The sequence below is a fragment of the Bombina bombina genome, chromosome 7 (genome assembly GCF_027579735.1).
Source record: "Bombina bombina isolate aBomBom1 chromosome 7, aBomBom1.pri, whole genome shotgun sequence".
NCBI lineage: Eukaryota > Metazoa > Chordata > Amphibia > Anura > Bombinatoridae > Bombina > Bombina bombina.
Genome location: NC_069505.1, coordinates 500949684 through 500976798, shown reverse-complemented (window position 1 = coordinate 500976798; position 27115 = coordinate 500949684). Strand labels below are relative to the sequence as shown.

General features: G+C 37.3%; 1 protein-coding gene across 1 annotated transcript in view; it reads right to left on the bottom strand.

Annotated features, from left to right (window-relative positions):
* Nucleotides 1-27115, bottom strand: part of LOC128666885 (cytochrome P450 2G1-like) — a 97521-nt gene that overhangs the window by 24630 nt on the left and 45776 nt on the right. Inside the window, exon 5 of the mRNA XM_053721691.1 lies at nucleotides 6835-7011. Coding sequence (XP_053577666.1) covers nucleotides 6835-7011 — 177 coding nt within the window. The remainder of the gene's footprint in view (nucleotides 1-6834; nucleotides 7012-27115) is intronic.

Here is a 27115-nt window from a genome sequence, read left to right as displayed (position 1 = left end):
CCTTGAAAGGACAAATCTCTGCTCTTTCTGTTCTTTTTCACAGAAAGATTGCTAATCTTCCTGATATTCATTGTTTTGTACAAGCTTTGATTCGTATAAAACCTGTCATTAAGTCAATTTCTCCTCCTTGGAGTTTGAATTTGGTTCTGGGGGCTCTTCAAGCTCCTCCGTTTGAACCTATGCATTCATTGGACATTAAATTACTTTCTTGGAAAGTTTTGTTTCTTTTGGCCATCTCTTCTGCTAGAAGAGTTTCTGAATTATCTGCTCTTTCTTGTGAGTCTCCTTTTCTGATTTTTCATCAGGATAAGGCGGTGTTGCGAACTTCTTTTAAATTTTTACCTAAGGTTGTGAATTCTAACAACATTAGTAGAGAAATTGTGGTTCCTTCATTATGTCTTAATCCTAAGAATTCTAAGGAGAAATCATTGCATTCTTTGGATGTAGTTAGAGCTTTGAAATATTATGTTGAAGCTACTAAGAATTTCCGAAAGACTTCTAGTCTATTTGTTATCATTTCTGGTTCTAGGAAAGGTCAGAAGGCCTCTGCCATTTCTTTGTCATCTTGGTTAAAATCTTTAATTCATCATGCTTATGTCGAGTCGGGTAAAACTCCGCCTCAAAGGATTACAGCTCATTCTACTAGGTCAGTTTCTACTTCCTGGGCGTTTAGGAATGAAGCTTCGGTTGATCAGATTTGCAAAGCAGCAACTTGGTCTTCTTTGCATACTTTTACTAAATTCTACCATTTTGATGTGTTTTCTTCTTCTGAAGCAGTTTTTGGTAGAAAAGTACTTCAGGCAGCTGTTTCAGTTTGATTCTTCTGCTTATATTTTCAATTTAAACTTTATTTTGGGTGTGGATTATTTTCAGCGGAATTGGCTGTCTTTATTTTATCCCTCCCTCTCTAGTGACTCTTGCGTGGAAGATCCACATCTTGGGTAGTCATTATCCCATACGTCACTAGCTCATGGACTCTTGCTAATTACATGAAAGAAAACATAATTTATGTAAGAACTTACCTGATAAATTCATTTCTTTCATATTAGCAAGAGTCCATGAGGCCCACCCTTTTTGTGGTGGTTATGATTTTTTTGTATAAAGCACAATTATTCCAATTCCTTATTTTTTTATGCTTTCGCACTTTTTTCTTATCACCCCACTTCTTGGCTATGCGTTAAACTGATTTGTGGGTGTGGTGAGGGGTGTATTTATAGGCATTTTGAGGTTTGGGAAACTTTGCCCCACCTGGTAGGAATGTATATCCCATACGTCACTAGCTCATGGACTCTTGCTAATATGAAAGAAATGAATTTATCAGGTAAGTTCTTACATAAATTATGTTTTTTTTTATTGATTAATATATGCAGTCAATTAATATTATTCCCACCTTGCTGTTATTTCACAGAGACTTAAATAAAAAGAGAGAAGCGCTCAACCTGGGAACGAACAATAGCATAATAGCTTGTTCTATGGCTAGTTACCACCCAAGAAGCAGCCTCTTTTTGCTCAACATGTGCCTTTCACAGAGAAGAACTTTCCTGTAGTATATCAGTCTGATCCTGACTTAACAGTGCAGTTCAGCCCCGAAATACCAGGTAATCCCTCTCTGAACGAGAGAAATAGCAAAGCCCCAGATGTACGTTTCGGCCTATTGTGGGCCTCGTCAGTGAGGTGTCCACGTCTTTCACAGAGACTGCCAGTATGGCCTTATTAGCCTCTTCATCTACACAGGTTTCTGTGCTACACCATCCATCTGATTCACAAAACTTCTGCCAGCCTGATTGTCTTACTGGCATTGGGCTAGGAGAGTGATTTCAGTTCCTGGTGCAGTAAGGTGTACTGTACCTTTAAGGAGTCCTGGAAGATCAATAAGACCCTAATTGTGGTAGTCTTTATAAGCTCTCTGATAATGAGATGACTTCTGTATAAATATATGTGGAGTGTTCAATAAAGTAAATATTAATTTCATAAATTAGACTCAGTTTAAGTTCATAGAATCTGGGGTAGAGTGTCTTAGGCTATATCTCCTTTTCACTATATCGCTTAAGTCTCTAGCAAGAAATGACTGCCCTGGTTTTACCCCCCCAAATCAGGTCACCACCAGTGAACACTCTCTTGACTGAGAGAGCATTCAGATACCTTAAAGGTTACTTGTAAGTCTATGGGGTAGATTTATTAAAGGTCGAGCGGACATGATTCGCTGTAGCGAATCATGTCTGCTCGACCTAGCTAAATGCCGACAGCATTCTAGTGAATAATGCTTGTGCAATGCCGCCCCCTGCTCACCGGAGACCAATCGGCTGCTAGCAGGAGGTGTCAATCATCCCGATCGGATCGGGATGATTTCAGTCTGCCTCCTAAAAGGTGGCAGAGAAGCTTAGGAGCAGCAGCCGTACGACCAATGCTTCTTAACTTCCGTTTCAGACGAGCCTGAAACGATGGGCGTAGAAAGCAGCATACGCTGCTTAATAAATCTACCCCTATATATCCAATTCATTTGGAAATTTTCATTAAGACCATAGGTCAATAACTTTTATAATTCAAGATCTATCTATCTATCTATCTATCTATCTATCTATCTATCTATCTATCTATCTATCTATCTATCTGTCTAGATATCAAGTCTATCTATCCAAGTCTGTCTGTCTATCCAAATCTTTATTTCTATCCATATATCTCTATTTATCTATCCCTCTCTCTCTGCTTATCTCCTCCTCACTTTTCCTCTCCCTTGTTATTATGTTTGCCAGACAGATCTGACGTTTCTTAGAACATAATATTGGGTTTGATTCCAATACAGTCATTTGTGTTTTGTCTGCTGTTTTTTATCTCCTGGTCGGTCTTTTTTAACATTGGAATTATCACAATGCAAACATAATTTCAGTATTTGAAGAATTTCAGACCGGGTATTGTAAATGTCACTCATACAAAGCATGAGAAACAACCGTTTTGACAATGACAATCCCCCTAGCCACAAGTTATTGACTTAATATTTATTATTAATAATAAAATGGACAAATTTAATTTAACAGTCAACGGAACTTGATAAACGCTTGGCAATAACAGATCGACAGATAATACACATGCGGCTAGATTTAGAGTTTTGTCAGTAACGACCCGCGTATCTAACGCTGGCTTTTTTCTGGCCGCACCTTTAAAATAACTCTGGTATTGAGAGTCCACAGAATGGCTGCGTTAGGCTCCAAAAAAGGAGCGTAGAGCATATTTAACGCAGCTTCAACTCTTGATGCCAGAGTTGCTTACGGACGCGGCCAGCCTCAAAAACGTGCTCGTGCACGATTCCCCCATAGGAAACAATGGGGCTGTTTGAGCTGAAAAAAAAACCTAACACCTGCAAAAAAGCCGCGTTCAGCTCCTAACGCAGCCCCATTGTTTGCTATGGGGAAACACTTCCTACGTCTGCACCTAACACTCTAACATGTACCCCGAGTCTAAACACCCCTAACCTTACAGTTATTAACCCCTATTCTGCCGCCCCCGCTATCGCTGACCCCTGCATATTTTTTTTAACCCCTAATCTGCTGCTACTTACATTATCCCTATGTACCCCTAATCTGCTGCCCCTAACACCACCGACCCCTATATTATATTTATTAACCCCTAATCTGCTCCCCACAACGTCGCCTCCACCTGCCTACACTTATTAACCCCTAATCTGCCGACCAGACCGCACCGCTATTATTATAAAGTTATTAACCCCTAATCCGCCTCACTAACCCTATAATAAATAGTATTAACCCCTAATCTGCCCTCCCTAACATCACCGACACCTAACTTCAATTATTAACCCCTAATCTGCCGACTGGAGCTCACCGCTATTGTAATAAATGTATTAACCCCTAAAGCTAAGTTTAACCCTAACACTAACACCCCCCTAAATTAAATATAATTTTAATCTAACGAAATTAATTAACTCTTATTAAATAAATTATTCCTATTTAAAGCTAAATACTTACCTGTAAAATAAATCCTAATATAGCTACAATATAAATTATATTGATATTATAGCTATTTTAGGATTAATATTTATTTTACAGGTAACTTTGTATTTATTTTAACCAGGTACAATAGCTATTAAATAGTTAAGAACTATTTAATAGCTAAAATAGTTAAAATAATTACAAATTTACCTGTAAAATAAATCCTAACCTAAGTTACAATTAAACCTAACACTACACTATCAATAAATAAATTAAATAAAATACCTATAATTATCTGATGGAGTTAGCCAATCAGCCAATAGAATGCGAGCTCAATCTGATTGGCTGATTGGATCAGCCAATCGGATTGAACTTGATTCTGATTGGCTGACTCCATCAGCCAATCAGAATATTCCTTCCTTAATTCCGATTGGCTGATAGAATCCTATCAGCCAATCGGAATTCGAGGGACGCCATCTTGGATGACGTCATTTAAAGGAACCGTCATTCGTCGTTCAGTCGTCGGCCAGGATGGATGTTCCGCGTCGGAGGTCTTCAGGATGCTGCCGCTCCGCTCCGGATGGATGACGATAGAAGATGCCGCTTGGATGAACACTTCAATCGGATGGAAGACCTCTTCTGCCCCGCTTGGATGAAGACTTCTACCGGATGGAGGACCTCTTCTTGCTCCGCTTGGATGAAGAATTTGGCTCGGCTGGGTGAAGACGACTCAAGGTAGGGAGATCTTCAGGGGCTTAGTGTTAGGTTTATTTAAGGGGGGTTTGGGTTAGATAAGGGGTATGTGGGTGGTGGGTTGTAATGTTGTGGGGGGGGTATTGTATGTTTTTTTTTACAGGCAAAAGAGCTGAACTTCTTGGGGCATGCCCCGCAAAGGGCCCTGTTCAGGGCTGGTAAGGTAAAAGAGCTTTGAACTTTAGTAATTTAGAATAGGGTAGGGCATTTTTTTTATTTTGGGGGGCTTTGTTATTTTATTAGGGGGCTTAGAGTAGGTGTAATTAGTTTAAAATTGTTGTAATATATTTCTAATGTTTGTAAATATTTTTTTATTTTTTGTAACTTAGTTCTTTTTTATTTTTTGTACTTTAGTTAGTTTATTTCATTGTATTTATTTGTAGGAATTGTATTTAATTTATTTATTGATAGTGTAGTGTTAGGTTTAATTGTAGATAATTATAGGTATTTTATTTAATTTATTTATTGATAGTGTAGTGTTAGGTTTAATTGTAACTTAAGTTAGGATTTATTTTACAGGTAAATTTGTAATTATTTTAACTATTTTAGCTATTAAATAGTTCTTAACTATTTAATAGCTATTGTACCTGGTTAAAATAAATACAAAGTTACCTGTAAAATAAATATTAATCCTAAAATAGCTATAATATAAATATAATTTATATTGTAGCTATATTAGGATTTATTTTACAGGTATGTATTTAGCTTTAAATAGGAATAATTTATTTAATAAGAGTTAATTAATTTCGTTAGATTAAAATTATATTTAATTTAGGGGGGGTATTAGTGTTAGGGTTAGACTTAGCTTTAGGGGTTAATACATTTATTACAATAGCGGTGAGCTCCAGTCGGCAGATTAGGGGTTAATAATTGAAGTTAGGTGTCGGCGATGTTAGGGAGGGCAGATTAGGGGTTAATACTATTTATTATAGGGTTAGTGAGGCGGATTAGGGGTTAATAACTTTATTATAGTAGCGGTGCGGTCCGCTCGGCAGATTAGGGGTTAATAAGTGTAGGCAGGTGGAGGCGACGTTGAGGGGGCAGATTAGGGGTTAATAAATATAATATAGGGGTCGGCGGTGTTAGGGGCAGCAGATTAGGGGTACATAAGGATAACGTAGGTGGCGGCTCTTTGCGGTCGGCAGATTAGGGGTTAATTATTGTAGGTAGCTGGCTGCGACGTTGTGGGGGGCAGGTTAGGGGTTAATAAATATAATATAGGGGTCGGCGGTGTTAGGGGCAGCAGATTAGGGGTACATAAGTATAACGTAGGTGGCGGTCGGCAGATTAGGGGTTAAAATTTAATCGAGTGGCGGCGATGTGGGGGGGGCTCGGTTTAGGGGTACATAGGTAGTTTATGGGTGTTAGTGTACTTTAGAGCACAGTAGTTAAGAGCTTTATGAACCGGCGTTAGCCCAGAAAGCTCTTAACTACTGACTTTTTTCTGCGGCTGGAGTTTTGTCGTTAGAATTCTAACGCTCACTTCAGCCACGACTCTAAATACCGGAGTTAGAAAGATCCCATTGAAAAGATAGGATACGCAATTGACGTAAGGGGATCTGCGGTATGGAAAAGTCGCGGCTGAAAAGTGAGCGTTAGACCCTTTTTTCAATGACTCCAAATACCGGCGGTAGCCTAAAACCAGCGTTAGGAGCCTCTAACGCTGATTTTCACGGCTACCGCCAAACTCCAAATCTAGGCCATGGTATAAGTAATTTTGATATCGACCACTGATCTGCGCATACTCAGACCCAAACAACAGATAGAGCTGCCCATGTCAACAACAGCGACAGACATTTTGTATGACAATTGAATCGTGCAAAAAACCCTAGTGGCCTGGTCAGTTGGTGAGAGTGGTTAAGCAGCATGGAGAGCAGTTGTATTTACATTGATTCAGTTTTCGGTTCTCAACAGTCATAATCGGTCATAATTTGTGCTGTTGTTGGGAAATGCAGATTGAATATCGAGAGAGTTATCAAGCTCGGCTGTGTTTGAAACAGTATGATTGTGATCACTTTGATTAAAATCCAAATCCAATTTTTTTTATATTGAAGACGAATTTTGGCCATTATCTTTTGCTCATCTAAGTATATATTACTAACAATTTTCCAAAAGCATGTCTACAAGCCGTGGGTACCTGTTTCATTTTGATAAGAAAGCAGTCTATGTAATCACGGGGTGATGTTGGATCCAGAGTTTTATTATTTTCCTTTGCTCTCTCCTTAACAAACTGAGCAAACATATTTAGGATGGCATCAACCTTATGATGAGGTCCCGGAATGTGATCCATAATTTTGGGCAGCATATCTTGCAGCTAAAAAAAGTAATAATATTTTTATTCTTCAAAACTTGTTTTTATATATATATATATATATATATATATATATATATATATATATATATATATATATATATATATATATATATATATATACATACATACATACATACATACACACAGTTTTTTTACATATATATTTTTTTATTTCATGTTTTTTATTTGACTAACATTACATAGTAAAAGACAAGCTTTTGAGATTACTCTCTTCCTCAGGTCTGAAGCAATACTGATCAATATGATAGAATTTGTTCAGTGATATCTTGGAAAGAAGGAAGCTATGGGACAGGACAGGAGGTGGGAGAGATCACTGAGAGAATTAGCAGAGGGCTGTAAATAGCAGATCAGTCTGATGCTGAAAAATGCTGGTGGTGGGGGAGCACACTGGTAGGGTAAGTGCTGGATAATCGTAAAAGAGAGAACTGCATACTGGGATATACTGTATGTTTATAACATATTCATATTTAATGCACAGGAAGTCACTGATATTAGCATGTACGTATGTTCACAGGCCAATGACATATGTTAGGTGACAATAAATAAAGTTTTGGTAATGTGACAAAAAGCTGGAATCTACATTCAGTCCTGTGCTTATCATGTCAAAATATGTCACCATTTTAATGTACTATGTTTTACGTTACTGGGTGCATTTAAAGTTCTCTTTCAATATTTTGATAGTAAGCTTTCCAATGGAGTAGGTAGTCTGGGTGAAATGGTGTCCAACTTCAGTATAGTATTTATTTTCTTTGTGATTTTTACTAGAGTGTCCTAACCTGAAACACAAACTAATCCATAGTAAATTGAGCTCAGAACTAGACAGCATACAAAATAGCACCAAATGTTGCAATAAAGCACTTTGCAAGCTGTGTTAACACATATGTAGAAGACTAATCTGATTGGAATCAGCCCTAGTGCAGTATTAGGAGTGCAAAGCTGCTAACCCTTGTACTACAGGGCCACATATCACAGAACGTTCAAAAAGTAGCAGCAAAACCTTCTTAGTGGTACAAAAATTTGTTGAAGGTAAAATAAAATCCAGATATGTTGTAGACTATATGTCCTTAATCATGCTCAATACACAGTCACATAAACAGCACATATTTAAAATACATTGACTCATCCCACCAATTAGTTACATCATACCTCAGTAGAAAAATTAATTAATCATTGATAGTGTGGTAACCCTAAATTTCTCATCCAACCTTTTTACTTAAATACTACCACCTAGTTGTCACTTTCTAAACTACAAATCTCATTATATTTCATTCGTAAAAATACAGAAAGATCCCACTCTTTACTCATCCCATGAAGTATCATTGTTTTTAATTTAGAGATCCAAAAGGCTTTGTTTTAACCTGCGTTCTCTATTTCCCCCACGTCTACTAATAGGTATATGTTCAATAATGTGATACCTAAGCTGGCTAATTCTATGCCCCATCTCTAGTAAATGTTGGGCGACTAGAGATTTCTCATACTTAGTTCTAATGTTGAATTTGTGCTCCGTGATATGGTCACAGACTGGTGGTCTCACCTATATATAACTTCCCACATGGACATTTTAATAGATACAATACAAAATCCATATTACATGTGTATTAGCCTCTTATTGCATATTTCTTTTCCTGTGCTAGGATGCACAAAAAAGGGACCTTGTATGAGACTGTTAAAATGTGAACAACTCCGACAGGCAAAGCAGCCAAGCTTTTGAGGAGCCAATAATGTTTATTTAATCTATAACACACAAAAATGAATAGTGGCACTACTCGGGCTTTTCCTCATTAATTTTATTTACCTGTATATTCAACTGGTTAATATGTAGTAACTGTGTTAGTATATAGAGGAAATGGTGCTTGTGCACAAAATCAATCAAACCGAAAGGAAAAAATGATATAAAGAATACCAAAATTCCAAAAGTATGCACTTGTAGCACTCTGGGCCCTAAAATAAGGGCAGGTGGTCCCACCAGGGTTTTAAAATATAACTTTTATTATTGAAATTAAAAAATCAAATTGTTGGTTAAAATACACACACAATTAAAATACACTCCAGTACCAAATTCTAGTGGTATTACGTTTATTTGATCACAAAATATTGAGATTAGGCCTATATATGTTCACAGTTATGAGTGATCTAAAAAGTAACAAATAATGTCCGCTAAATACTGTTGCAATATGAGTGGAACAAACAGTAATTAGGAGTGTGAGTTGGGTACATATGATCAAAGGTTGAGTGAATGTTGCCCCCTCTATTTAATAATGATTCAAGTTCCTAAATAGGAGTGTATCAGTATACCAGATAGAGATATGTCAGTAATATCAGGTATCTAATCAATATTAGTAAAGAACTTGAGATATATCAATTACTGTATATAGTGGACTTGCAGTTCAGCGTTGATTTCCAGGCTTACTTAATCGGCCAGTGTGATTTTGTATTATATTCAAACTAATAATAAACTATCAGTTATAACTTTAAACAAATACTGCCAATAACTCACAACTGCAATATCTGTTAGATTCAATTATAGATCAGGCTGATGTCTATATTAGTTTTATATTATTGGTTTATAGTATCACCTTAAATACATTATGCTGACTCTTACATGAACCGGACTGTGTTTAATTATAATTTTCCGTGTTAAATATGGGGACAAGGAAAATAGTCCTCAGTATCTAAGTAATTAGGATTATGTCTGGTAATCGTCTACTACTCCCTCTTCTCAAATGTTCTATTCTCGGTATCACTGGATCTGTCACGCCCCAGGCTGCATTTGTGTTAATATTGTAACTTCGGTAAACTGCGGTAGCTTCCCACAGCTAATAATAGATCACACGAGATGCAAAGTACTTGTTCAGCCCAGCTATTTGTGTTGGGTGTCAGAGTCAGTAATCCTCTATGGACAATCACGGTGAACTTGAGTCCTGTTTATCAGGCATCCACTATGTTTGAGAGGCTATATATGTATACGATATGACTAAGTCTGGCACAACCCAGGCTGTATAAATTATGTATTGTACGTTAAAGAGCCGTTTAGTGGATCAATCTTGACAATAATTACCCGGTCCGCAAGTATAAGTCCACAGTCATTCATTCATCACTGAATTTGTTCAGGCACACACCAATGCATATCTTATCACAGAGTTCAGTTTATAAGTATGTCTAAGTCTGGCACAACCCAGGCTGTGTGATTTATTACTGTTATAAATTACGTGAGCTGCGGTAACTCCCCACAGCTAATGCTCATTCACACAAGCTGTGCAACACTCGTTCAGCCAAGATTTAAATATTCAAAGTCTGAGTAAAAAATCATCTGTGAGTAAACGCAGAAAGTTTATATTAGGTTGTCTAATATCCACTACATTGACAGGCTATATATAAAGTTTGACTACGTCTGGCACAACCCAGACTATATAATGTATATTATACGTTAAAGAGCCTTGTAGTGGATCAGCACGGTGCTTACTGCCCGGTACACTAATACAAACTGACAGTCACTATTAGTTCCCTGAATTTATCAGGCACACATCAATGCTCCCATATTGTGAACATAACTGTTCAAACGGACATTCTTTCCATTCTATTATATTAATTAAATATCAAGAGGGCAAATAGTATCATTATCATACTAGGGTACAAGTCATTACCCCTAGAAGAACCCAAATCACTCAGTGATAGTACTATTTACAAAGTACAATCTTAGCGGCACATAGATATATGGTACTGGGCAGTTAAAAAGACACAAAGATCGAGTGTGAAGGAGTCAGCACTCTCCCCTGATGCGTTTCGCCCGATAGGGCTTTATCAAAGGCAGCGAGCCGCTGAGTTTTTGGGGATTTAAACCCTGCAAAACCGGAAGTCCCGCCCTCGCTCCACTCTGATTGGATAAAAATCGTCTATGTGTCAGTTGATTGACATTTCTGTAGACCAATCATAAATTCCAATTTACGTACTTGAAGTCTATATTGAGTTTGTAGGCTAAATATCATATAGTGACCGAATGATAGTCTCTAAGTTATGATGATATTACTAAATAAAATTATAATTATGAAAATTCATTGTATGTCATCATTGTTCAGCACTAAGAATCTGGTTTCCTCAGTTATTCTTTATATGCATATATATTAATACCCTTATATTCTTTGTTTGTCTTTAGAGTCTCTCATTATCAGCAAGTTTTTTATATTGTTAATAGTTCCAGCTATATGACACTCATAAAGTCTTGTGCAGTATGGGTATTAATATCCACAATGCCTGTCTTACGATACAGATTGTTATTATTGTATTCTGTACAATTGAATCCTATATGAAAATATACTAGAGTGACTGTGGATCTAGTGCTGGAAAAGGGGGGGTGAGTGCCCAAGGGATATATATCGATTCTTCTAATAACTTACATAAGTGTCTGTGAGGATTCACCTTGTGATGTGTGAATAAATAAAATTATATTGGACAATATTTAAGAAAGAAAAGGGGGGGGAGAGAAAATGTAAATATTTTTCTCGAGAATTAATGATACTCATCTTTAAGTGGGAATCTGAGTGCAATCAGGTAGGTTGAATACGTGACATTTTAGTGAATTCAATTTATTATTGCTGATATTTGTGTAGTGAGAAATTATTGTGTTTAAATCTTTAAAACTTGTGAAAAAACCCCAAACTCAAAATAATAGTGTGGTGAAAGGGTGAATTTTTAAATAGTGGCATGAACACACAGTCTTAATCTATGCCACTCGGATGAAGGAAGGATTCAAATATGTAATATCATACCTTATTGTTTAGCTCACCAGCTCTTATGGTGCAGCTACTATTAGCAATGTATCCTTTCCCAGAGTTTATTATTAACTGTTATTTTGATATTGTCAATTCATATTCAGGATACTCTCTCTTACATTCAAAAATAAGTCCCTGTTATTGCTGTTATAAATTATTAGCTGGATAACTTCCTTCATTTTAAGCAAGGTGTAAAAATACTCAATGTACATATTTTTGATTTTGTTTATATTTTATTAATATAACCATTTACTCAAATCTTGAAGTTCATACTATGAGATCTAGAATTAAGATGGATCGCTATTTGTCATATTCCTAGATAGTTCTTCACCTCTGTATATAATATTAATATTATATCAAGTGTTAGATAGTAACACACTTTTTTGCTTTCTTCATTTTTCATTTTTGAAACATTATTAGTGCATACTTTTGATTTTAAATCTCTGCTTGGGTGTAATCTTGTTAATTTATTATCATCTACAAATACACATAAAGGTTATTTTGTTCATTAAGACCCCAAGGTTGAACTGAGTTTAATAGGTAGATCCAACGGCTTTCAGATTTTAATAGTGCCGTTTCCAAGTCTCCTCCTCGAAACCCCAAACTCACTTTCTCAATGCCCCAGCAAAGTAAATCTTTCTGGTTAGAATTATGATGTTTTAAGAAGTGTGCAGCTACACTAGTTAAGGTTTTTAGATCTTCTTTGTCTTTGGCAGCATTTTTGATGTTTCTGAGATGTTCAAGAAGTCTAATTCTCAGTTTTCTGGTAGTCATACCCACATAATACAAATTGCACGTGCACTGAAGCACATATATAACGCTCTCAGTGTTACAGCTAATATATCTCTTATTTGTATGTTTCTTCCCAAATCTGTCCTCAATTTCAGTGGTATTTTTCATAAAGCTGCAAGTGCTGCAATTACCACATTTGTGGGCTCCTGGATTGAAAGAGGAAATGGTCTTCTTCCTTTGAAAATGACTGTTCGTCACAATATCTTTGATGTTCTTAGTTCTCCTAAATCCAAATGACGGAGTTGTTCCCAATGTTGATTTAAGTAAAGGATCAATCAAGAGAACATTCCAATGCTTTTTAATTATACTTATGATTTGAGGAGTTTGAGAGTTGTGAGTTAGGATCAGTCTGGGAGTTTGAGATAGTATCAGGAATTGGATGCCTAACAGAGAAAGCTAGTGAATATATTGATCACAGATTACGATCTTATGTAGAAGAGTTACCGTCGTATGTTCAAGACACCATGCAAGTCTTACAAAGACTGGAACACCTGATACTCAATGAAACAACATGGTTAGTAACAACAGATGTAGAGTCTCTCTATACATCCATAAACCACAGACAAGGTATTCAAGCTGTTCAATATTTCTTGGAGAAAAATTCTGAAGAAGGTATGGAACATGACCACTTTATTCTTAAACTACTGGAAATGGTTCTGAATTACAATTTTTCCACGTTTGACGGTCAATTCTTTCTACAAACCCGAGGAACAGCTATGGGCACTACATGTGCACCCACATATGCCAACTTGTTCCTCGGGTGGTGGGAAACAGAATTTGTATTCACTGATGAAAATCAAAAATACATAGATCTAATACCATTATGGATTAGATTTATAGATGATATTTTCTTTATCTGGGAGGGCACGCATTCAGAATTATTACAGTTCCTTACACATCTGAACAATAATCAACTAAACATCAAACTAACACATGAAGAGAGTTTAGTCCAGATTAACTTTCTGGACATTACTATTCGTAAAAATTCTGACGGAGTCATAAGTACTGATTTATTCAGGAAACCTACTGCCACTAACAGCCTGCTACATAGGAGCAGTGCACATGCACCTGTCACTATGAAAAGCCTACCAACAGGGGAATTCCTGAGGCTCCGCAGAAATTGTTCAGAAACTCAAACTTTTGAAGCAAGGGCACTGGATCTGGAAACAAGATTATTAAAGAGAGGATACAGTAAAAGATCGATTAAAAAGGCGAAACAGAAAGCACGATTAACACCAAGATATAACTTACTGTACAAAAGACACAACAAGACCAGTTCTCAAACTCCCAGACTGATCCTAACTCACAACTCTCAAACTCCTCAAATCATAAGTATAATTAAAAAGCATTGGAATGTTCTCTTGATTGATCCTTTACTTAAATCAACATTGGGAACAACTCCGTCATTTGGATTTAGGAGAACTAAGAACATCAAAGATATTGTGACGAACAGTCATTTTCAAAGGAAGAAGACCATTTCCTCTTTCAATCCAGGAGCCCACAAATGTGGTAATCGCAGCACTTGCAGCTTTATGAAAAATACAACTGAAATTGAGGACAGATTTGGGAAGAAACATACAATTAAGAGATATATTAGCTGTAACACTGAGAGCGTTATATATGTGCTTCAGTGCATGTGCAATTTGTATTATGTGGGTATGACTACCAGAAAACTGAGAATTAGACTTCTTGAACATCTCAGAAACATCAAAAATGCTGCCAAAGACAAAGAAGATCTAAAAACCTTAACTAGTGTAGCTGCACACTTCTTAAAACATCATAATTCTAACCAGAAAGATCTACTTTGCTGGGGCATTGAGAAAGTGAGTTTGGGGTTTCGAGGAGAAGACTTGGAAACGGCACTATTAAAATCTGAAAGCCGTTGGATATACCTATTAAACTCGGTTCAACCTTGGGGTCTTAATGAACAAAATAACCTTTATGTTTAATGTTTCAAAAATGAAAAATGAAGAAAGCAAAAATGTGTGTTACTATCTAACACTTGATATAATATTATTATTATATACAGAGGTGAAGAACTATCTAGGAATATGACAAATAGCGATCCATCTTAATTCTAGATCTCATAGTATGAACTTCAAGATTTGAGTAAATGGTTATATTAATAAAATATAAACAAAATCAAAAATATGTACATTGAGTATTTTTACACCTTACTTAAAATGAAGGAAGTTATCCAGCTAATAATTTATAACAGCAATAACAGGGACTTATTTTTGTATGTAAGAGAGAGTATCCTGAATATGAATTGACAATATCAAAATAACAGTTAATAATAAACTCTGGGAATGGATACATTTCTAATAGTAGCTGCACCATAAGAGCTGGTGAGCTAAACAATAATGTATGATATTACATATTTGAATCCTTCCTTCATCCGAGTGGCATAGATTAAGACTGTGTGTTCATGCCACTATTTAAAAATTCACCCTTTCACCACACTATTATTTTGAGTTTGCGTTTTTTTCACAAGTTTTAAAGATTTAAACACAATAATTTCTCACTACACAAATATCAGCAAGAATAAATTGAATTCACTAAAATGTCACGTATTCAACCTACCTGATTGCACTCAGATTCCCACTTAAAGATGAGTATCATTAATTCTCGAGAAAAATATTTGAATTTTCTCTCCCCCCCCTTTTCTTTCTTAAATATTGTCCAATATAATTTAATTTATTCACACATCACAAGGTGAATCCTCACAGACACTTATGTAAGTTATTAGAAGAATCGATATATATCCCTTGGGCACTCACCCCCCCTTTTCCAGCACTAGATCCACAGTCACTCTAGTATATTTTCATATAGGATTCAATTGTACAGAATACAATAATAACAATCTGTATCGTAAGACAGGCATTGTGGATATTAATACCCATACTGCACAAGACTTTATGAGTGTCATATAGCTGGAACTATTAACAATATAAAAAACTTGCTGATAACGACAGACTCTAAAGACAAACAAAGAATATAAGGGTATTAATATATATGCATATAAAGAATAACTGAGGAAACCAGATTCTTAGTGCTGAACAATGATGACATACAATGAATTTTCATAATTATAATTTTATTTAGTAATATCATCATAACTCAGAGACTATCATTCGGTCACTATATGATATTTAGCCTACAAACTCAATATAGACTTCAAGTACATAAATTGGAATTTATGATTGGACTACAGAAATGTCAATCAACTAACACATAGACGATTTTTATCCAATCAGAGTGGAGCGAGGGCGGGACTTCCAGTTTTGCAGGGTTTAAATCCCCAAAAACTCAGCGGCTCACTGCCTTTGATAAAGCCCTATCGGGCAAAACGCGTCAGGGGAGAGTGCTGACTCCTTCACACTCGATCTTTGTGTCTTTTTAACTGCCCAGTACCATATATCTATGTGCCGCTAAGATTGTACTTTGTAAATAGTACTATCACTGAGTGATTTGGGTTCTTCTAGGGGTAATGACTTGTACCCTAGTATGATAATGATACTATTTGCCCTCTTGATATTTAATTAATATAATAGAATGGAAAGAATGTCCGTTTGAACAGTTATGTTCACAATATGGGAGCAGTGATGTGTGCCTGATAAATTCAGGGAACTAATAGTGACTGTCAGTTTGTATTAGTGTACCGGGCAGTAAGCACTGTGCTGATCCACTACAAGGCTCTTTAACGTATAATATACATTATATAGTCTGGGTTGTGCCAGACGTAGTCAAACTTTATATATAGCCTGTCAATGTAGTGGATATTAGACAACCTAATATAAACTTTCTGCGTTTACTCACAGATGATTTTTTACTCAGACTTTGAATATTTAAATCTTGGCTGAACGAGTGTTGCACAGCTTGTGTGAATGAGCATTAGCTGTGGGGAGTTACCGCAGCTCACGTAATTTATAACAGTAATAAAACACACAGCCTGGGTTGTGCCAGACTTAGACATACTTATAAACTGAACTCTGTGATAAGATATGCATTGGTGTGTGCCTGAACAAATTCAGTGATGAATGAATGACTGTGGACTTATACTTGCGGACCGGGTAATTATTGTCAAGATTGATCCACTAAACGGCTCTTTAACGTACAATACATAATTTATACAGCCTGGGTTGTGCCAGACTTAGTCATATCGTATACATATATAGCCTCTCAAACATAGTGGATGCCTGATAAACAGGACTCAAGTTCACCGTGATTGTCCATAGAGGATTACTGACTCTGACACCCAACACAAATAGCTGGGCTGAACAAGTACTTTGCATCTCGTGTGATCTATTATTAGCTGTGGGAAGCTACCGCAGTTTACCAAAGTTACAATATTAACACAAATGCAGCCTGGGGCGTGACAGATCCAGTGATACCGAGAATAGAACATTTGAGAAGAGGGAGTAGTAGACGATTACCAGACATAATCCTAATTACTTAGATACTGAGGGCTATTTTCCTTGTCCCCATATTTAACACGGAAAATTATAATTAAACACAGTCCGGTTCATGTAAGAGTCAGCATAATGTATTTAAGGTGATACTATAAACCAATAATATAAAACTAATATAGACATCAGCCTGATATATAATTGAATCTAACAGATATTGCAGTTGTGATTTATATGGCAGTATTTGTTTAAAGTTATAACTGATAGTTTATTATTAGTTTGAATATAATACAAAATCACACTGGCCGATTAAGTAAGCCTGGAAATCAACGCTGAACTGCAAGTCCACTATATACAGTAATTGATATATCTCAAGTTCTTTACTAATATTGATTAGATACCTGATATGAATGACATATCTCTATCTGGTATACTGATACACTCCTATTTAGGAACTTGAATCATTATTAAATAGAGGGGGCAACATTCACTCAACCTTTGATCATATGTACCCAACTCACACTCCTAATTACTGTTTGTTCCATTCATATTGCAACAGTATTTAGCGGACATTATTTGTAACTTTTTAGATCACTCATAACTGTGAACATATATAGGCCTAATCTCAATATTTTGTGATCTAATAAACGTAATACCACTAGAATTTGGTACTGGAGTGTATTTTAATTGTGTGTGTATTTTAACCAACAATTTGGTTTTTTAATTTCAATAATAAAAGTTATATTTTAAAACCCTGGTGGGACCACCTGCCCTTGAGTTCTGGGCCCAGAGTGCTACAAGTGCATACTTTTGGAATTTTGGTATTCTTTATATCATTTTTTCCTTTCGGTTTGATTATGTTTATTTAATCTGCTTGGGCCTATAGTAGTTTTAATGAGACTGTCTCTTAGATTAGTGAATGTTGAAACAAAAACCTATGGTAGCCTATAAACATTAAAACTGATTTAAGCCCCAGCAGAATAAATAAACAAATATTATTGGTCAAAATCAGTGGAGCATCATTTTTCTTGCAACTTTGAAGGATATAAATACATACATACATATAGAGCTCCATTTATGAAGATTCGATATGAGCAACGAGAGTGTAAGTTATTCCGAAATCCTGACTTTTTCATTAATTTTATTTAAAGTAAAATTATTAACACTTTTTTTTCCCTGCCAGTAAGTTCCAATCTTCTCTGCCTGTTTCATTAATTAGCTTTTTGTGGTCTAAAATGCAAATGCTAGTCTATATTTATTTAAAATAACATCTATTCCCTTTCTGATTACTGTACTGTATTATCTTTCTAATGGTTCTATGTATACAAAGGTTTCCGGCATTTATTATTGCGCATTTCTTGTAAAATGCTTGTGCAAATGACGCCCCCCGCACATTCGCTGCCAATCGGACGCTTTTAGGGGGTTTCAATCATTCCGAACGTGTCAGATCGGGATGATTGCTGTCCGCCACCTCAAAGGTGGCGGACGAGTTAAGGAGCAGCGATCTTATGACTGCTGCTTCTTAACTCCTGATTCCGGCTATAGGTGAAGAGAAAATCTGTGAGGTATGCAATGCGCTAGATTCATAGATATCCATTAGGCTGCCAACGGTCTTGTAATTCAATTTAAAGGGACAGTAAAGTCCAAATTAAAATTTAATGATTCCGATTGGGCATGTAATTTTAACCCCTTAACGACCGAGGACGTGCAGGGTACGTCCTCTAAAGGATGTCAGTTAACGACCAAGGACGTACCCTGCACGTCCTCAGTCTGGAAAGCAGCTGGAAGCGATCCTGCTCGCTTCCAGCTGCTTTCCGGTTATTGCAGTGATGCCTCGATATCGAGGCATCCTGCAATAACACTTTCTGGCCATCCGATGCAGAGAGAGCCACTCTGTGGCCCTCTCTGCACCGGACATCGATGGCCGGTATCGTTGGTGGGTGGGAGCCGACTTGGGAGGCGGGTGGGCGGCCATTGGTGAGCTGTGTAAGGTGGAGGGGGGCGGGATCGGGAGTGGATCCGACGGGGGCATGCACGGAGGGCGCGCGTGCACGGGGATGTTGGGCGGGCGCGTGCACGGGGCGGGAGCAGGTGGGAACCGCTACACTACGGAAAAAAAGTTAAAAGAAAAGTGTAAAAAAAATATGAAATAAACTTTTTTTTTAAAAATGCATATTTTTCACTAAACTGGGTACTGGCAGACAGCTGCCAGTACCCAAGATGGCGCACATTAAGTCAGTACTTAAGATGGCGGGGACATTTGTGGGGTAGGGGAGGGAAGAGAGATGTTTGGGAGGGATCAGGGGGTCTGATGTTTCAGGTGGGAGGCTGATCTCTACACTAAAGCTAAAATTAACCCTGCAAGCTCCCTACAAGCTACCTAATTAACCCCTTCACTGCTAGCCATAATACACGTGTGATGCGCAGCACCATTTAGCAGCATTCTAATTACCAAAAAGCAACGCCAAAGTCATATATGTCTGCTATTTCTGAACAAAGGGGATCCCAGAGAAGCATTTACAACCATTTGTGCCATAATTGCACAAGCTGTTTGTAAATGATTTCAGTGAGAAACCTAAAATTGTGAAAAATGTAACGTTTTTTTTAAATTTTATCGCATTTGGCGGTGAAATGGTGGCATGCAATATACCAAAATGGGCCTAGATCAATACTTGGGTTTGTCTACTAGACTACACTAAAGCTAAAATTACCCCAAAAAGCTCCTTACATGCTCCCTAATTAACCCCTTCACTGCTGGGCATAATACACGTGTGGTGCGCAGTGGCATTTAGCGGCCTTCTAATTACCAAAAAGCAATGCCAAAGCCATATATGTCTGCTATTTCTGAACAAAGGGGACCCCAGAGAAGCATTTACAACCATTTATGCCATAATTGCACAAGCAGTTTGTAAATAATTTCAGTGAGAAACTGAAAGTTTGTGAAAAAATTTGTGAAAAAGTGAACGATTTTTTGTATTTGATTGCATTTGGCGGTGAAATGGTGGCATGAAATATACCAAAATGGGCCTAGATCAATACTTTGGGATGTCTTCTAAAAAAAAATATATACATGTCAATGGATATTCAGGGATTCCTGAAAGATATTAGTGTTCGAATGTAACTAGCGTTAATTTTTTAAAAAAAGGTTTGAAAATAGCAAAGTGCTACTTGTACAGGGAGTGCAGAATTATTAGGCAAATGAGTATTTTGACCACATCATCCTCTTTATGCATGTTGTCTTACTCCAAACTGTATAGGCTCGAAAGCCTACTACCAATTAAGCATATTAGGTGATGTGCATCTCTGTAATGAGAAGGGGTGTGGTCTAATGACATCAACACCCTATATCAGGTGTGCATAATTATTAGGCAACTTCCTTTCCTTTGGCAAAATGGGTCAAAAGAAGGACTTGACAGGCTCAGAAAAGTCAAAAATAGTGAGATATCTTGCAGAGGGATGTAGCACTCTTAAAATTGCAAAGCTTGTGAAGCGTGATCATCGAACAATCAAGTGTTTCATTCAAAATAGTCAACAGGGTCGCAAGAAGCGTGTGGAAAAACCAAGGCGCAAAATAACTGCCCATGAACTGAGAAAAGTCAAGCGTGCAGCTGCCAAGATGCCACTTGCCACCAGTTTGGCCATATTTCAGAGCTGCAACATCACTGGAGTGCCCAAAAGCACAAGGTGTGCAATACTCAGAGACATGGCCAAGGTAAGATAGGCTGAAAGACGACCACCACTGAACAAGACACACAAGCTGAAACGTCAAGACTGGGCCAAGAAATATCTCAAGACTGATTTTTCTAAGGTTTTATGGACTGATGAAATGAGAGTGAGTCTTGATGGGCCAGATGGATGGGCCCGTGGCTGGATTGGTAAAGGGCAGAGAGCTCCAGTCCGACTCAGACGCCAGCAAGGTGGAGGTGGAGTACTGGTTTGGGCTGGTATCATCAAAGATGAGCTTGTGGGGCCTTTTCGGGTTGAGGATGGAGTCAAGCTCAACTCCCAGTCCTACTGCCAGTTTCTGGAAGACACCTTCTTCAAGCAGTGGTACAGGAAGAAGTCTGCATCCTTCAAGAAAAACATGATTTTCATGCAGGACAATGCTCTATCACACGCGTCCAAGTACTCCACAGCGTGGCTGGCAAGAAAGGGTATAAAAGAAGAAAATCTAATTACATGGCCTCTTTGTTCACCTGATCTGAACCCCATTGAGAACCTGTGGTCCATCATCAAATGTGAGATTTACAAGGAGGGAAAACAGTACACCTCTCTGAACAGTGTCTGGGAGGCTGTGGTTGCTGCGGCACGCAATGTTGATGGTGAACAGATCAAAACACTGACAGAATCCATGGATGGCAGGCTTTTGAGTGTCCTTGCAAAGAAAGGTGGCTATATTGGTCACTGATTTGTTTTTGTTTTGTTTTTGAATGTCAGAAATGTATATTTGTGAATATTGAGATGTTATTATATTGGTTTCACTGGCAAAAATAAATAATTGAAATGGGTATATATTTGTTTTTTGTTAAGTTGCCTAATAATTATGCACAGTAATAGTCACCTGCACACACAGGTATCACCCTAAAATAGCTAAAACTAAAAACAAACTAAAAACTACTTCCAAAAATATTCAGCTTTGATATTAATGAGTTTTTTGGGTTCATTGAGAACATGGTTGTTGTTCAATAATAAAATGAATCCTCAAAAATACAACTTGTCTAATAATTCTGCACTCCCTGTATTTATGGCCCTATAACTTACAAAAAAAAGCAAAGAACGTGTAAACATTGGGTATTTCTAAACTCAGGACAAAATTTAGAAACTATTTAGCATGGGTGTTTTTTGGTGGTTGTAGATATGTAACAGATTTTGGGGTTCAAAGTTAGAAAAAGTGTGTTTTTTTTTCCTTTTTTCCTCATATTTTATAATTTTTTTATAGTAAATGATAAGATATGTAGAGCAAGAAAAAAATCACCAGCGCTCTAGAAGGAACACTGGTATAGGTAACCCAGCACCTACGGTGCAATAAGTGTAGTCAATTACCAGTATTGGTAGTGGTGTTGGTAATTGCCACAAATAAAATGATAATGTGTATGGGAGTGCAGCAAGAAGTGAAGATAATAAGTGTACCCCTGACACTGTAATGAATGGTAATGAAAGAGAAAAATCAAAGTACTTCTGCGCAGCTACAAACAATTAGTATACAAGTTGAATCCAATATAATAGAGGAATCAGTTATTGTCAGTTGAGATGAGTCTTTGTGGACAAAATATATATATGAATGGTATATATTTTGAATTAATATGCAGTAAATCCCAGGCAAAAAGAAGTGTATAGTTGTCTTCTTACCGGAAGGTACCTCAATCATATGAGGTAATGTGTAGTCATATGATATAGGTGGTGGTCTGTGGTCCGCCGCTGTCTGTGTTTGTTCTTTCCGTGCAGCCTTGTGTATGGTAGTCCTGGTTAAGGAGCTTCCTGAGTCTGGTGCTTCGATAGATCTTGGCGATATGGTAGAAGTCTTGTCCCGGGGTCTTTCCCAGTTGTCTCACAGGTAGAGGTGGAGGAAAGAAAACAAAGCAGACATAGCGTAATCCAGTAAAAGTAAAGCAATTTATTTACATTAAAATCATAAGAATTGCACTCACATGTGATAACCTCAATCTTATATGAGGTAAGTATAGGCACATAAACCGTAAGGGTGTTGAATGAGTAGTAAATGCTGTCACCACTGAAGATAAAATAATGAGGTGATAATGTCTCTAATGTGGCTATAAAAACAGATTTCAAAACCTATATAAAACCCCTTGGAAGAACACTCTAAACCGTCTGCAGCAGGTCAGAGTATGGTTTCCAGCGGGGAAAAAAGTCTGCCGTGTGAATAGCAAAGAACAGTGTTCTAATCACTATGATTGGTCCTGGAGTCAGGAGCTGTAGGAGACGCCGGTACACACTGTAAGTACAAGTGGGGAAACAGTACTGCCACACCTGGAGAGCCTTACGCGTTTCGAAGTGTCAGGTACTTCTTCGTCAGAGGCAATGTGGAGTACTGTGTAGCCGGCTGCTATTTACAAGCGGTCCAGGTAGGCGTGTACCCCCACGTGTCTGTGTGACGTCATACGTTGTGCGTCTACGCTAGCCAATGGTGAGTAGTGTATCTCCGTTGTTAGGGGCAACTAGTAAGCTAAAACGTTACTTGTCAGCACCGGTCATTGATAGATATATGGAATCTTATGCCAAAAAACAGCTGTGGGAAGTAGTCCCAGTTCCGGGATAAATGCTACGAATATTTACATAGATATATCAAAATCGGCATTGGATTTACCCCTGGGAAAAATCTCTACATCAGTAAACAATAAACGATACTAGTTATATCGGAGTGTGAAGTGACAAAAAAGATCTGTTGGGTAAGTTATCATCGTGGGTTCAACAAAAAGAAATAAAAATAATAATAATAATAAAGACAGATGCCAAAATGTTGTGTCTCTCTGCTCTACTGTTAACGATTACTTTAATGCAGTGAATTATTGAGTTAGTGAGAGGAGCAATCTAAAAAAGGGGCACCAGAGGTACTTTAAAAAATACATAAGAGAATCCGAGGCGCCCACTAGACAATGAAAATGATATGTGCAACTGCCTAGAATGGGGCAAATAGACTGTTTGGCGGAAGGGAGCCAGCGTCATGTTATTTGAAACTTGTAGGAGTTAGGACAGGGAGTGGTAAATAACTGTTATATACCCTAATGCGCTAGGAAGTTTACTAATATTCCCTATTTGGACTAATGCTAGGAATATATACATAAGTGATGTACATAGATCATATACACCGTTATCACAGAACGGTTACATAAAGGATATTTACATAAAGGAGGGGGAGTGGGGAAAATTATACATTGACCGTATTAACCCATTCTTATTGGGACCAAAGTAGATTTAAGTGTTGTCGTTATATTCAATTGTATATGTCGGAAAGCCCCTGTTTGTGGATGCTAGCAGGTGGCCTGACAGGGTAATATCCTATGTGTCATGTATGATACTTCCTGAAGTGGTGGTTCTGGGTGTTTGTGCAGAAAGTATCTATCATTACTATGTAGCATATAAATCCTGTACAATGACTAGTAAGGGAATATATAAATCATGTTGTTATCTCCCTTGATTTATCCCTTTATTTTAAAAATATTTAACTGTGATATTTGAATAAGGAAGGAGAACTAATTTTCGAAAAAGCCTTTTATAATCATAAAAAGGCTACCAAATCAATATCTTCATTCAGGCCCATGGGTGCCATTGTTCCCATGAAATGGATCCAGTAAGACTCACGTTGTCTGAGTCTCTGGAACCTGTCCCCTCCTCTTGGTGGGATTATTACATTTTCCAAAATTGTGCCTTTTAGAAGTTTGGGATCCTGATGATGGGCCCATTTAAAGTGTCTAGAGAGACTATGATCTTTGTATCCATCTTCAATGTTATTTAAATGTTCGAGCAGTCTGGTTTTGTATGCCCTCTTAGTGCGCCCTATGTATTGCAAACCACAGGGACATTCCAACAGATATACAACATAAGTGGTTTTACAGTTGGTAAGTTTGTTCACAGTGCAATATTTGTCCGTAAAGGTTTTGGATTGTATCGTTTTTGTTGGTTTTTTGGAATCATACGCATGTTCGCAGGCTTTACAATTAAGCCTGTTACATTTGAAAAAGCCTTTGCTTTTGTCCCTTAACCAATTTTCTCTTGTGTTATTTTTGATTTGGCTTGGTGCCAATAATTGCTTGAAGTTTTGGTTTTTTCTAAAGATGATTTTGGGGGTCACCCCTATTGCATTTTTCAAAAGGGGGTCCTGTTGTAGGATAGGCCAATATTTCTTGAGAATCTTTTTAATCTCTGGTGCTGCTTCATTGTAGGTGGTAATCATCGCAGTTTTAGAGGTGTTCTGTGTAGTTTTTTCTTTTTCTTTCCCCTTGAGGAGTGTATTTCTGTCTAAATTTTTGACCTTTTTTTGTGAGTTCTCGACTAGATGTCTTGGGTATTTTTTCTGTAGGAATTTTTGTTTTAGAATATTTGCTTCTTTGTTATAATCGCTGATTTTGGTACAGTTTCTCCTAACCCGTTGGAACTGTCCATACGGTATATTATTAATCCATGGTCTGTAATGGGCACTATCAGCTCTTAAATACCCATTACAGTCGGTGCTTTTTGTAAAAAGTTTGGTCATGATAGTTTCCCCTTCATTGAAGAGTGTTAGATCCAGAAATTCAATATTTGTGGAGGATATTGTTGAAGTGAATTGGAGGTTGAAGGAGTTATTGTTGATGTAGTGAATAAACTCTTGACAAAGATTATCATTGCCATTCCAAATCACTATAATATCGTCTATGTAACGTCCCCACCAAATTATGTTTTTACTGTAGGGGTTGTTGGTATGGATATACATGGATTCCCATTCCCCCATGTACAGATTTGCGTAACTGGGGGCCATAATGGTCCCCATAGCCGTCCCACTGATTTGGAGGAAGTAGTTTCCGTCAAACAAAAAATAATTTTTCTCCAAAACGAACCTGATACAGTCCAGGAGAAACGTTTGATGATTTTCTGAAAGTTGTGTCTTTTTGATTACTTTAGATAGAGTTTGTATTCCCAATTCATGTGGGATACATGTATATAGAGAGGACACGTCTAGTGCCATCCATTTATAGGTGTCTTTCCAATCTAATTGACTGACTTTGGTGATCAGGTCTGTTGAGTCTCTGATGTATGAGGGTAGTTCTGTACCAGAACTACTTTTTGTTTGTTGGAGAAAAATTATTTTTTGTTTGACGGAAACTACTTCCTCCAAATCAGTGGGACGGCTATGGGGACCATTATGGCCCCCAGTTACGCAAATCTGTACATGGGGGAATGGGAATCCATGTATATCCATACCAACAACCCCTACAGTAAAAACATAATTTGGTGGGGACGTTACATAGACGATATTATAGTGATTTGGAATGGCAATGATAATCTTTGTCAAGAGTTTATTCACTACATCAACAATAACTCCTTCAACCTCCAATTCACTTCAACAATATCCTCCACAAATATTGAATTTCTGGATCTAACACTCTTCAATGAAGGGGAAACTATCATGACCAAACTTTTTACAAAAAGCACCGACTGTAATGGGTATTTAAGAGCTGATAGTGCCCATTACAGACCATGGATTAATAATATACCGTATGGACAGTTCCAACGGGTTAGGAGAAACTGTACCAAAATCAGCGATTATAACAAAGAAGCAAATATTCTAAAACAAAAATTCCTACAGAAAAAATACCCAAGACATCTAGTCGAGAACTCACAAAAAAAGGTCAAAAATTTAGACAGAAATACACTCCTCAAGGGGAAAGAAAAAGAAAAAACTACACAGAACACCTCTAAAACTGCGATGATTACCACCTACAATGAAGCAGCACCAGAGATTAAAAAGATTCTCAAGAAATATTGGCCTATCCTACAACAGGACCCCCTTTTGAAAAATGCAATAGGGGTGACCCCCAAAATCATCTTTAGAAAAAACCAAAACTTCAAGCAATTATTGGCACCAAGCCAAATCAAAAATAACACAAGAGAAAATTGGTTAAGGGACAAAAGCAAAGGCTTTTTCAAATGTAACAGGCTTAATTGTAAAGCCTGCGAACATGCGTATGATTCCAAAAAACCAACAAAAACGATACAATCCAAAACCTTTACGGACAAATATTGCACTGTGAACAAACTTACCAACTGTAAAACCACTTATGTTGTATATCTGTTGGAATGTCCCTGTGGTTTGCAATACATAGGGCGCACTAAGAGGGCATACAAAACCAGACTGCTCGAACATTTAAATAACATTGAAGATGGATACAAAGATCATAGTCTCTCTAGACACTTTAAATGGGCCCATCATCAGGATCCCAAACTTCTAAAAGGCACAATTTTGGAAAATGTAATAATCCCACCAAGAGGAGGGGACAGGTTCCAGAGACTCAGACAACGTGAGTCTTACTGGATCCATTTCATGGGAACAATGGCACCCATGGGCCTGAATGAAGATATTGATTTGGTAGCCTTTTTATGATTATAAAAGGCTTT